The sequence below is a fragment of the Megascapheus bottae genome, chromosome 9, assembly GCF_031878675.1.
Source record: "Megascapheus bottae isolate mThoBot1 chromosome 9, mThoBot2.hap1, whole genome shotgun sequence".
Classification (NCBI taxonomy): Eukaryota; Metazoa; Chordata; class Mammalia; order Rodentia; family Geomyidae; genus Megascapheus; species Megascapheus bottae.
Window position 1 is genome coordinate 22,739,876 of NC_143517.1, and position 13,704 is coordinate 22,753,579.

General features: G+C 36.9%; 1 protein-coding gene across 2 annotated transcripts in view; it reads left to right on the forward strand.

Annotated features, from left to right (window-relative positions):
- The window catches only part of Crispld1 (cysteine rich secretory protein LCCL domain containing 1), a 39,932-nt gene that overhangs the window by 11,699 nt on the left and 14,529 nt on the right, over window positions 1–13,704 (forward strand). Inside the window, exons 2-7 of one of the 2 annotated variants that reach the window (XM_090338675.1) lie at window positions 8,016–8,134; window positions 8,409–8,541; window positions 9,708–9,823; window positions 10,898–10,998; window positions 13,049–13,189; window positions 13,568–13,628. In XM_090338675.1, coding sequence (XP_090194801.1) covers window positions 8,016–8,134; window positions 8,409–8,541; window positions 9,708–9,823; window positions 10,898–10,998; window positions 13,049–13,189; window positions 13,568–13,628 — 671 coding nt within the window. Of the gene's footprint in view, window positions 1–8,015; window positions 8,135–8,408; window positions 8,542–9,707; window positions 9,824–10,897; window positions 10,999–13,048; window positions 13,190–13,567; window positions 13,629–13,704 lie in introns of those variants that run through there. The other variant, XM_090338676.1, reaches the window with a different exon arrangement.

The window sequence follows — 13,704 nt, forward strand, 5'->3', positions numbered from 1 at the left end:
CAGAAACTTGTACCAGGGAGAAGCCAAATGTTTCTCATGAATACAATGGATCAGAAATACAAACGGACAGGTGCTAGAATTTGCTAATGAGCTTGCGTTCAACTTAGGAAGATCCTCCTGCCTGGTGTTAGTTATGCCATTAAAGTGTATTTCTCTCCTGAGCAAGTGAATAAAAATCTAAATTTTAACAGGATTCTGTCAGTTGGAAGGAAAATAGTTTACTAGTGGCCCATGTTGAAGGGTGAGATATAGATGCCCTGACAATGAGGATGTAATATTAGTCAGACATCTTGTAGAAAATGTAAGAGTTGTTCCAAATTAATGGCTACTACTTCATAATGACAATCTCTCTATAGCATGCATCTGTTATCATTTTTCATAATAAGACCCATGTAATATTGAAACAACCAGTTTAGTTGAAATCATCTTCTGAGTACATTTGCATATTATATTTCCTTTTTAGAAATTAATTTTAGTCTAATGAAACAGCATTTCTCCACATAGTTAGATTACTACCAGGTTGTATGAGTGGGTTTGAAAGCAGATGGTAAGTGAGGCTTGTCTTGTAGGCCCCACTTCTATAATTTCTAGAAGATCTTAATATGTGCATTGTCTTGAGGTACTGCTGCTTTCTCAGAAGCTGGCAGGGCCTGTGTGTCTGGTAGCATGAAGTATTTCCTTTGAAATTTGAGCTCCTGCCTTTTCCCTCTAACTACAAAGTCTTTTTAGCACAGGTGAAGCACACCAAAGTAATCTCCAAATCTTCAGGAATGCATTGCAAGTCTTTTCCACAGAGCTTTTCATACCTGCTGACTTAGTCACCAGAAGAGCAGACACCCTTTCACAGTTTGTTTATTTAGTTCTTTGGTGTCTGGGTGACAAGAAAATGGCTTAAACGATTGGATAAAAAGGAATTATATTTGGAATCGGGATAGGACACCTTCTAAACTGTCTAAGAGTGTTAGTTCCAGAGAATGATATATAATTGGAATGTTGTAGAGAGAAAATCATTTGAACGAATCATTTCATCAGATTTGTCATTATAATTTTTGATTTAAAAATGGGAGACCACAAGGGATTGGGAGGGATTTAAATTTGAAATAAAATGCACAACTAATAGACCTGTCTTTTCTAAAGTGATGACCACCCAAGAACACTCTTATAAAGATTTCTCAGAAAAAAAAGGTAACTATGCAAATGTTTGACTTTTATTAACCCCTGCTATGTTCATGAGCCAGCTGAACAATGCTGGCATTTCTTTCAGCTGTTCAGAAGACATACATGTGGAAATCTGTGCCTTTTTTCAGATTCCATTATATTTTCACGACTAAGCTGAAGAGAGGCCTGGTGCTATTTAACATTTTTAAGCTCTTCTTTCTTTTCATTTACCTGGGAAGCTTTATTGCTTTGTATTGTATTTATTAATATTGTAGGACATTAAAACTAATGACTGGGAAATAACTGTTCTTTAATCTAATAATTAGACTTAGAACCAGAACATCTGAAATCTATTTGGATATGTGATCTTGCACATCACAATTTTGTATTTGTGCCAGCCCTGGGGCTTGAACTCAGGGCCTGGGCACTGTCCTTGGACTTTCTCTACCACTTCAGCCACAGCACCATTTCTGGCTTTTTCTTTGTCTGTGGTACTGAGCAATCAAACCCAGGGCATGCCTGGCAAGCACTCTACCATTAGGCCACGCTCCTGCCCCCACAAAATGATTTTTGATTCCTACTTATCGTGTGTGTGTGTGTGTGTGTGTGTGTGTGTGTTTACACATGTGTACATATGTTGGTACTGGAGCCAGAGCTTGACTCTATCCCTTATTTTTTGCTCAGAGCTGATGCTTTGCCATTTGAGCCACAGCTCCATTTGCTGCTTTCTTGTTGTTAAATAGAGATAAGAGTTTCTGAGTTTTTCCTGCCTAGACTGGTGATAAACCATGGTCCTCAGATCTCTGCCTCCCGAATAGCTAGGAAATGTTCATTTCTATATTCTTTGTGACTAACATTGGACTTCTACTCTTTTTTACTGTGTTGCAGTAATGATCTTGAATCCATAAAGAGTAACAACTTTCAAACATGAATTTTGTAATTATGAAGATAAGAAAAGGGTAGAAATTTAGTAAAGTGAAAAAGACAGACCTGAAAATATTTAATCCTCTTTAAGATAGAAAATGATTTTCAGCTCCAAAATATAGAGAAAATTCCATTATTAAAGACTACATTTTTTCTCCTGACAAATAGTGATAGAAAGTATTATCTCTTCTAAGTCATTTTGGAATGACTTCCAGATGTTTATTTTACTGGACTAGGAAAACACATATTCAGATAGGGTATAAATTGTATATTAGTGTATTCACATATCACTGTCAGTTATATTTTCATGGATATCTAGATAACTGCATAATTTTGAACTACAGAAATACAGTGTTTTAGTATTGAATTCTTAATGGATTTATAGATCTATTTTTGCCCTTTCTCAACATTTAAATCTATTCATACACCCACACACAGGAAATGAGAAAGGCTTTATGTTGGATGGCTTAAGACAAGATATTCTTTGGAAACAAATATTGTTGGTAGTTTTCTTAATGACTTTTTTAATCATCTAACTTCACTGAGGACACTGCTATGCTGTAACGAAAACCAACTTACACATGTAGTTGGAAAGTAGAGATGCTTTCATTTCTGCATACTCCAAGTATTCATGTCTATGAAGAAATGGTAATTTTAGTGTAGGTTGTCTTTAAATTAGTGCTGGGTGAATAGTTTGTAGGGGGGCAGGAAGGGAGGGGGAGCCTTTGAGACCATCTTGATTTAATTACAAACCTGAATTTAAGAAGAAATGTATAGAAACCAACCAGCATTTAAGTAGGAAGGGTTTAGATTCTTGATGGTTGTAAAACCTGAAATATCATGGTTTAGAATAAAAATATACCCATGCTATGCTGTTTTCAGATTTTGATATTTCTTCCTTCAATTCCTTTTATTTTATTGTATATGTGATATATGTGTTTGTGTTTATGTGTGGTGTGTGAAAGACAGAGAGAGAGAGAGAGAGAGAGAGAGAGAGAGAGAGAGAGAGAGAGAGAGGGAGGGAGGGAGGGAGGGAGGGAGGGAGGGAGGGAGGGAGGGAGGGAGAGAGAGAGAGAGAGAGAGAGAGAGAGAGAGAGAGAGAGAGAGTTGGTACCATGATTTGAATGAATTCTTGAGTTCTTTCTTGTTCATCATTTGAACTATGCCTTTGACCCTGCCTTTATTTTTATTATTTGGTCCTGGAATATGAGCTTGAACTCAGGGCCTGGATGCTGTTTCTTATGTTTTTTGCTCAAGACTGGCATTCTATCACTTGAGCCACACTTTCACTTCTGGTGTTTTGCTGATTAACTGGAGATGAGAGTCTCATGAACTTTCTTGCTTGGGCTGGCTTTGAACTGAGATTTTCAGATTCAGCCTCTTAGTAGCTAAGACTACAGGTGTGAACCATTGTTGCTTTATTTTCTAGCCTGCTTCTTGCTAATTGAAGATGTAGTCTCAGGGACCTTTCTGCCCTGATTGGCTTTTAACTAAGATCATCCATGTCTTTGCCTCTTGAGCAGCTATAAGTGTGCACTACAATTGCCTGGTTGTATGTTGTAAAGACCTTTTTAATGTATAGTGTTGATTTTCACGTAAACACTGATGTTTGATTAGATTCTTTAAATAGCTACTTTAAATTGTCACTGATTAATATTAAATATTGATGGAGTTGTGGATTTAGTTTCATAACACTCCATTACCTTTGTCCTTAAAATAATATATGCTCTTAAAGTATCAGTTTTATAATTTAACCGTGCTTTCTTTTCTGTTTAAAATGGCTTACATGAAACTACTCGTCATATCTTAGAAGCAGTTTAGTATGCACTAAATAAATACATTCTAGTTCTCAAAGTGATCCTTCCGAGTTACCTTGGATCAACTCATAAATGCCAAGGCGTTTGAATATATTTTATGTTTAATTTCAATTTCTGAATGGATGATATGTAAACAGACTTTTGAAACATACAAATTTGTGAGTCTGGAGCTGGGTACATAACCTCTTCTTTTTTTTAAAGTCCTAACTTCAATTTGTGTGGAACACTGACATCTAAAAGTATAGACTCATATACAAACAAGAATGAATTGGCCTTTATCAGGGTCTTTAGGACTTTTCTTGGAGTTCCTTTGAGTGGTCTCAACTCAAGGTATCCTACACCTTGTGGGGCCTGGTCTATTACTTCTTGAGGATTTATACATAGCCAGGTCTTCTCCTTGGCTTGGGCATTCTCATCCATCTGCAACAGTTCCTGATCTCTGTGTGATTTCTCCACATAGCCCGTTCCTCTAGCTCTTCCCTGTGACTGGGTAGTTAGTTCAGGTTAGTTAAGATGTGTCTAGGAGAACCAGAGAGCCTAACCTAGCCTGAGAGGTCTCAGTCTCCTTCTGGGTATTAGAGCTGAGAAGCTATCTGCTTCAGAGTGAAATGGGAATTTTCTACCTCCTTTATAAGTATTTGAAAGCAATTTAATGCTTTCTAGGCATTCTTTTCCAGCCATCTAGGATCAGTATGCAATTTTCCTCTGGTTCCAGGTTTCCCTTTGAACCTGAGCTTATAGATTGGAAGCCTGCGGATAAGGATAGTTTTTCTGTATGACTTAAGACACCACATACACACATGCATACATGTGTGTGTGAGTGCATGTGGGCACACAGACCCACATCTGCCCTCCCAACCCCCCCCCCATATAACCTGACTTCCAGGAATGAAGGCAGAATTTTGTTTGTTTCTTAAGAACACCTACTTTCCAGGCAATATGCCTGAAAATTTGTTTACTTTGGAGGAGAGATTATTTATTTTGCTTCCTGGAAACAAAAGAAAAATCAGCATTTTGTCCATTTTCTGGGACAATGGCCAAGTCATTATTACCTAACTAAATTTTGTTGGAACGATGGCAACAATTTAAAGTACATATTTGTATAATAAATAAAATGCACTATTATAAAATTGAGTAAAAACTAGTGGAAATAATTAACAGCAGGCCGATGTTGATGAATAAAATGCTTGCCTGATAATTATTTATGTTAGCAGTATGTCTTGAAAAACTGATCACTCTGAATACTGCACATGACTGCAAAACAAAATAAAAATGTGATTTTTTTTCTAGATAAGAAAGATGCATTATCATAAGTATATGCCTTTTCACATTCTTGTATAAATTTTACTCTGTAAGTTTGAAAATCTTTAGTACCCTGCAAGGGAGAAGAGTGCTCATTTATGAGTAATTGTGTAGGGAAAGGAATTCCCCCGCTTATGTACATGTCGATGTGTGCATGCTTCCATTTCATTTCTTCCTTGTGTCTTTCCTTTCAGTCTATGGTCATGATTAAGTTCTAAGATCTAAATTCAAAGGAAACAAATATTTCATAAACCCTGTCTCAGCCTTTCTTAACTTCTGTCCTATCTCTCATCTCTAAACTGAGTGAAGTGGCCCATCCTTGTATCCTCTGCTTTTATAACTTGTGCCTGGTTTTGCCTCTCTATTGCTGACCTGAAGTTACATATAATAATTAGTCATTATTAGCAAGCCTCCTATTTCTTGACCTCTCACTTGCATTTGAGCTTATTGCCCATTTCTATTCCTGAATCTCTAGTCTCATCATTTATGTGTAATTAAATATCTTTTCTTTTAAGTGTTTTATCTTTCTGATCACATTCTTTTGTCTTCTTTTACTATCTTCATCCACAGTTGATAATTTTAGCATTCGAGCTTATTGCCCATTTCTATTCCTGAATCTCTAGTCTCATCATTTATGTGTAATTAAATATCTTTTCTTTTAAGTGTTTTATCTTTCTGATCACATTCTTTTGTCTTCTTTTACTATCTTCATCCACAGTTGATAATTTTAGCATTCGAGCTTATTGCCCATTTCTATTCCTGAATCTCTAGTCTCATCATTTATGTGTAATTAAATATCTTTTCTTTTAAGTGTTTTATCTTTCTGATCACATTCTTTTGTCTTCTTTTACTATCTTCATCCACAGTTGATAATTTTAGAACTCTTTTCCCCATTGCTCTTCTCATTCTGTATTACTTTCTATAGCTATTAATCTTGGGCAAATAATTGCAGAATTCATGACTTCAGAGTACATATTTTTCTTCTAAACTGCAATTATATATTCTCACTCATTCGTATGTTATATATGCTCTCTGAAGTTCTGCTAGGGAAACACAGAGGCACCCTTCCCTATGTTCTTTCTCTCCATTTGATCATCAAAGCAGTCTTTACCTTTACTTTCCCCCTACCATCTGCCTTTAGTCACCCATCAACCTGGAGTAACTGAAATGTATAAATATCATTTATCTATCCACTATCACTATCTCATAACTTTATTTGCTAACCCTTGTCTTCAAACTGTTTCTTGTTGTCTGAACATGGCCAGAATGCTGTAACAGATGTGCCAAGACTGAACCCAATTCTACCTGAATCTGTAATTTCACTACCACACTTAATATACTGCCTATTATTTCAAATTAATAAGTTACTAGACACAGAACTTCTGAAATTATTTTGATAACCATTGAAAATCTTTCCTTTATTTAAAAATAATCACTCACTGAATTTTTATAACAATACATTTTATGGAAATCAGATGTATTGTTAGTTCATGTGATCAACAAGTATTTATTCATCCCCTTATGTATATGATGAACACAGAACATTAGTCAAAGATACTAGCATGAGTTAAGTGACTGCTCCAGGCAACCCACAGTCTAATGAAAGAGACATGAGAATGAATATTGACCCATCTGTGAGATCAATGGGAGTTAAGCTAAGGAGCATAACAAACTTTTGAGAAGATAAACTAAGGAGTATAACAAACTTTTGAGAAGATAATAAAGAGACTGGCCTATGTAAAACTGGATTTTTTTTTTACTCAGTCCTTGGCTTGAGCTAAGGGCCTGAGCACTGTCCTTGGACTTTCTCAAGACTAGAGCTCTACCACTTGAGTCTCAGCACCACTTCCAGCTTTTTTGTATATATGTAGTACTAAGGAATCGAACCCAGGTCTTTGTGCATGCTAGGCAAGCACTCTACCACTAGGCAAGCACTGTACTGCTAGGCCAAACTCCACCCCTAAAACTGGATTTTGAAGAGAGTTGGAGTCTGCATGACAAAGTAGCTGGACAGGGATATTCATGCAGAAGAAATAAGCTCAGCGAGGAACAGCATGTTTAATGACAAGCAACAAACATTTTAGAGTTCTCGTGTATAGGGATTTACTGAATTCCTTAGAGGAGTCACAAAAAATATATTAGTGATCAGTTTTGTAATTCCTTTTTTTGGTTTTTACCTACCTCCCCCCTCTCTCTCTTTCTCCCTCCCTCCTTCCCCCTCTCTTTCAATCTCTCTGTCTTTCTCCTTTCCTTATTTTCCTTCCCTTTCCTTCCCTCCCTCCCTTCCTCCTTCCCTTTCTGTGTTCCTCCCTTCCTCCCTTGCTTTCCATCTTTGTTTTGTGTGTGTACTGGTCTTGTGACTTGAACTCATGGCTTGAGCACTGTCCCTGAGCTTTTGTTTTTTTACTCAAGGCTTGTGTCTTACCACTTGAATCATAACAATACTTTCAGATTTTTTGGTGACTTATTGGAGACAAGAGTCTCACAGTCTTTCCTGACCTGGCCAGTTTCAAGCCACAACCCTTAGATCTCAGTCACTTGAATAGTTAGGATTATAGGCTTGAGCCACTGGCACCCAGCTAATTTCAGTAACTCTAAACACTTGTACACATACAGTTGAGAAAAAGATGTCAAGGAGGTGACTCAGGAGGATTAAAATTTAAAAATCGAGATGACAGGTAATAAGAACCCAGATCATCTTGTTGACTATGCAAAGAAGGGAGAAACTCCAGTAATGCCCCCACGTTGTAGACAGATCCCGATTCTTCATTTGCATATTGGATGGTTATGCTCCGCCTTTGTTTTGCCCTGTAGACATGGGACGTGGAGTTGGAAAGGTCTGCAGAATCCTGGGCAGAAACTTGTTTGTGGGAACATGGACCCTCCAGCCTGCTGCCATCCATTGGACAGAATTTAGGAGCACACTGGGGAAGGTAGTTAAAAACACATTCTTCTTTTCTTGCTCAAAACAAAAAGTTTGCAGCCAAGTGCTTATCAGTTCATCACTGCCAAGTTTTCAAAGATTTGGTTCCTACATGTGATCCACAGTCACTGCACTTATTTTTAAGTTGGTGTTGTATTTATAATGACAGTGGATATAGATTCAAATTCCATCAATATGTTTCTTTCAAATGCCATCATTTAGTTTCCTTTGTTTGGTTTTAGATTTTCTCCAAGTTGTTCTTTGTATCTATTTTTCTCTTATAGATATAGGCCCCCAACATTTCATGTGCAAGCATGGTATGATGAAGTTAGAGATTTCAGTTACCCCTATGAACATGAATGCAATCCATACTGTCCGTTCAGATGCTCTGGTCCTGTGTGTACTCACTATACACAGGTATGTGTATTACATGTTACTCCTTTGGCCTGAGTTAGTGTAACTACAGAAGATTGTAGTTCCTGATTGTAGGTCATTCTTATGTGTCAAAGTGCTTATTAGAAGAACTTGTAAAAGTATTGATTGCTTGGAATGGGTTTGCCCATTCTTATAAATAAACACAATTATCACAAATGTGTGCAAAAATAATATTGCAATTATTTCATGAAATATGTCTTAATATGACCACTGTGCTTGTATGTAGAAAGTAGTTCATCTCCCGGGTTTTATTCTAATACTGTAAGTATACCTGATTTACCAATGATATGCAATACTTAACATGTTATCAGCATTTTTATATTTCGTATTCACATTTGTATGTGTTATATATGTTCTGAACTTTTGAGTAAACAGTGGAAGGTGAATTTGAGTAGACAAAGCTCTCCAAGGATGAGTTTTTGGAGCTTTTTCTGTCGATTATAGTGAGCACAGATGATGGTGCTGTACGCGTTTGTCTATGATAAGATTACAGTTAGCCTTAAATGACAATGTGAAAGAAATTTACACACTTAAAAACTTATTCCAGTGCCTTCTTTTACGATGCAAAATTATCTGTCTTAGTTGATTCTTCATAGAAATATTAATAAAACAGGACTTTTGAGCATTTTGATTGTGTGTGTGTGTGTGTGTGTGTGTGTGTGTGTGTGTGTGTGTGTGTGTTAGTCCTAAGGCTAGAACTTGGGGCCTACACACTATCCCTGATTTTTTTTTTTTTTTGCTCAAGGCTAGTACTCTATCACTTGAGCTACAGCTCCAATCCAGCTTTTTGGTGCTTTATTGGAGATGAGTCTCAAAGGCTTTCCTGCTTCTGCTGGCTTCTAACCATGATCCTCAGGTGTCAGCCTTCTGAGCAGTTTGGATTACAGGTGTGAGCCACTGGGACCCAGCTGAAAACGTTGATATTTTTATTTCACGTTAAGCTATTCACCTGTAGAATTTTTTAAATTGAATTAATTACAACTCAAAATCTTAGGAAAAATGCCTCTTTAAATATTGTCTTTTTTCATTTTAAACGGTTAAGTATTGGTCTATCAATTTCAGTGTTTTGTTTGTTTTCTTCCCTGATATGTTGTTCTCTTATTTTGTCTCAGTCTGTTTTCTCTGATTCTTTCTTTTCTATAATGTAGGTGGTGTGGGCAACAAGTAGCAGAATAGGATGTGCCATTAATTTGTGCCACAACATGAATATCTGGGGACAGATATGGCCCAAAGCTGTCTACCTGGTGTGCAATTATTCCCCAAAGTGAGTGGACTTTGAGATGTAAATGTATCCTCATAACATGTATATTCATCATTTTCAGTGTATGCTTAATATTTTTACGTAATGTATCTAACATAGCAGTGCCTAATTGCCTTGTGCACAAAATCAGTGCTTAGAAGAAATATGAAGACTGATACAATCTTTGTGAAGAATCTGTTTTCAGTTTAACTAATTGAGATATTTTATCTCATAAATTGTAATTCTGATGGGAGATGATCCACTGTAAATGAATCAAGAAATGTACTTTCATCTATACAAAGACCATTAGAGTAAAAAACATTCTATGTTTATCTGGATTCCAGTGGCTTATCCCTACAACAGTCCTTGCTACTCAGGAGAATGAGGTCTGGAGGATCCCAGTTCAAAGCCAGGCTGAGCAGGAAAGTCCACTAGGCTTCACTACAAAATAACTATCAAAAAGCAGAGCTGATGGCATGGTTCATATGGTAGCACTCCAGCTGAGTAAGCAAGCCAAGCAAGCAGGAGGACCTGTGTTCAAACACTGGTACCTCCAAAAAATTAGTTTTAGCTTCAAATTTAAATTTATGGTCTGCTTTTATTAACTCATGGAATAGAGGTGAATTTCCCATCCTAGAATTTAGTTTTCTATAGAAGTTTGATTTTAAAATTTTCAGCTGTGTATGTAGCAAATGTTTGGAATATTTTCTTTTCTTTCTTTCTTTTCTTTTTAAGCCAGTCTTAGGGCTTGAACTCAGGGCCTGGGCATTGTCTTTAAGTTTTTCTCAAGGCTAGAAGTCTATCACTTGAGCCACAGCACCACTTCTGGCTTTTTTCTGTGTATGTGATACAGAGGAGTCAAACCCAGGGCTTTGTGCATGCTGGGCAAGCACTCTACCACTAGGCCATGCTCCAGGCCCCAGGAATATTTCCGAAATCTGTTTTTGAATGTAATAATGCAAAATGCTCTGTACTATAAGACATAAATGTCTTAAACAGAACACACTAAGATCTTCCTGGGAAAAATCTCACTGTGGTGATACTTTGTAACCTCTGGTAATTCATGCCCTTTCTAATAGAATATACCATTTCTTTTAGGGGAAATTGGTGGGGCCATGCCCCTTACAAGCATGGAAGGCCCTGTTCTGCTTGCCCACCTAGTTTTGGAGGAGGCTGTAGAGAAAACCTGTGCTACAAGGGTGAGTACTCTTTTGTTAGAACATCCAGTTTGTTCTGCATTTTTAATGGAGCTGTGTACTAACTTCTTGAAGAAAATATAAAAACAGGCTTTGGGTCTATCACTTAGACATAGACTGCTTCTCAGGATCGAGATCTTCATTCAGTTTCACTACAGAAGAAATGAAGAGATGAAAAACCCAGTGCATACATAGTCATTGAATGGTTTCCAACACTGTATTTCATGTATTTTGAAGATGTCATTAAAATATATATGTATAATATATACAATATATAATATAAAATATATATATTAGCCAGGTACCTGTGGCTCACACCTGTAATCCTAGCTACTTAGGAGGCTGAGATTCAAGGATCCCACTTCAAAGCCAGCCCCAGCACTAAAGTCCGTGAAACTTATCTCCAATTAACCTCCTGAAAATGGGATATAATGCTGTGGCTCAAGTGGTAGAGCACTAGCCTTGAGATAAAGAGCTCAGGGCCAGAGCCCAGGTCCAGATTTCAACCCCCACAACCAGCAACAACAACAACAACAATATATATATATATATATATATATATATATATATATCCCTTAAAGTTTAAGTGATGATGAGTATGACAAAGCTTATTACACTAATGTATACTGGAAGGAATGTTTTGTGGTTACTTCAGAGAACCATTTCTATCCATTTCCTTTTTTGAATTTCCTCCAGGGTGACAATATATAGTCTTACTAGCCCTTTCGATATACTGTTGATTAGTTAGTTTCTAAGTATGACAAATTCAATACACACTGTTTTAAAAGTTAAAAAAAACCTTTCCATATGTCTTATGACCCATGTTCATTGAATTATATAATCAATTATATATCATTGCAAATGATAGAATTTTTCATGCTATTGTATAACAAACATTATATAATAGTATCATTAGATCATTATGAAATTAGTGCTCTCTACTGCTTTACATTGGTTAAAAAAAGTATATATCGTTTCTGTCTATAGTGAATAAAGATAAAATGCACACAACAAAGCTTTGAGAGAAGTCACACATGGTCATTCAAGTGACACTTCTGCCGCTTTGTACTTTTCTGCTGAATGATGACTAAATGAGGATTCACATTGACTGTGTTACAAAGCATTGGTTCTATGTTATCTATAAAGAGCAGGCAAGAAGCACTCACTTATGTCAGCCTGCGCTGTTTCATTCGCTCACTTTTGCAAGTATTTGCTGCATCTTTTCAGTGATAGTATTTTTCTCTATATGTGTGAATCAGCCACTTTCCTGCTCTTCACCAGTGATTACCATGTGTTACTTAAAGTTGGCTTTTCTCTGAATTCACACTTCCTTTTTCTCTAGGTTTTGAGCTCTTGGACAGGAAAATAAACCCTTTGCAAAAATGTGCCTCTGATGAGTCCTTGGTATGGACCAGACTGGAAAAGACAAATCTCAACCTTGAAATTATTCTGTATTTTATATTGTATAGAAGAGAGAGGGGCAGAGAGAGAGAGAGAAAGAGACAGACAGACAGACAGACAGACAGACAGACAGAGACAGACAGACAGCAAGACAGAGAGTGAAACATTTTCATGGAAATAAATATTGTAGGTATGCCAATCCTTCTTGAAGCTACATTTCTATTGTGCAGAGCTCTAACTGTGAATTTCCTGAAGATGCTAGAAATAGGAATCCATTGGAAAAGTCAAGTTCAAATTTCCTAAGCTCTGACTTTATTAGATCATGGTGTCAATTTCAGAGTGTTATCATGGAAATGAAACATGGAACTATCAGCATGTTATACTAGCAGAGTTTAGAAATGACTACATTTAATATCAGTGAGATCTCAGCATCAGTGAATGAAGTGTTCAAAGGCTTATGAATATATTTCATTTATCCGGGTGAAGTGCAGGAGACCAGCCAGAACTGGTGCCCCTACCCAACCCCCAGAAGTACTGATTTCCTTGTTTTCAATATTAAGCAGGTATAGAAAAGTAATTTTCTATACTTATTTAATCAGTTGTGCTCATATAAAATAAAATTCATATGTCTTAAATCCTTTGTCTCTAACAGAAGGATCAGATGGGTATTATCCAGCCAGAGAAGAGGAAACCAATGAAATTGAACGACAGCAGACACAAGTACATGACTCCCACGTCCGGACAAGATCAGACGATAGTAACAGAAATGAAGTCATAAGCACCCAGCAAATGTGTAAGACTGTTGCATATTTATATAGAGGACATATCCACCTTTATTATATCTAAAATGGAAAGAAGGGGGCCGGGAGTTTGACCTAGTGGTAGAGTGCTTGCCTATAGTGCACGAAGACCGGGTACAATTCCTCAATAGCACATACATAGACAAAAAGCTGGAGGTGGTGCTGGGGCTCGTGTGATAGAGCTCTAGCCTTGAGAGAGCCCAAGGACAGTGCTCAGGCCCTGAGTTCAAGCCCCAGGACTAGCAAAAAATGTTTTTAGAATAGAAAACTGTATGCCAGTATAATGGACATGATAAATCACAGGTGAATGTATGATAGGTGAGAATTTTACCTTATCAGAATTGTTTTTGGATTCTTTTTTGTCCCATTAGCCCAAATAGTGTCTTGTGAAGTAAGACTACGAGACCAGTGCAAAGGGACCACATGCAACAGGTAATGGTTCCTATTATTCATCAAGTTGGCTGGGGAAGTAGAAGACACATTTGAATTAAATATTGACATTTAGTGG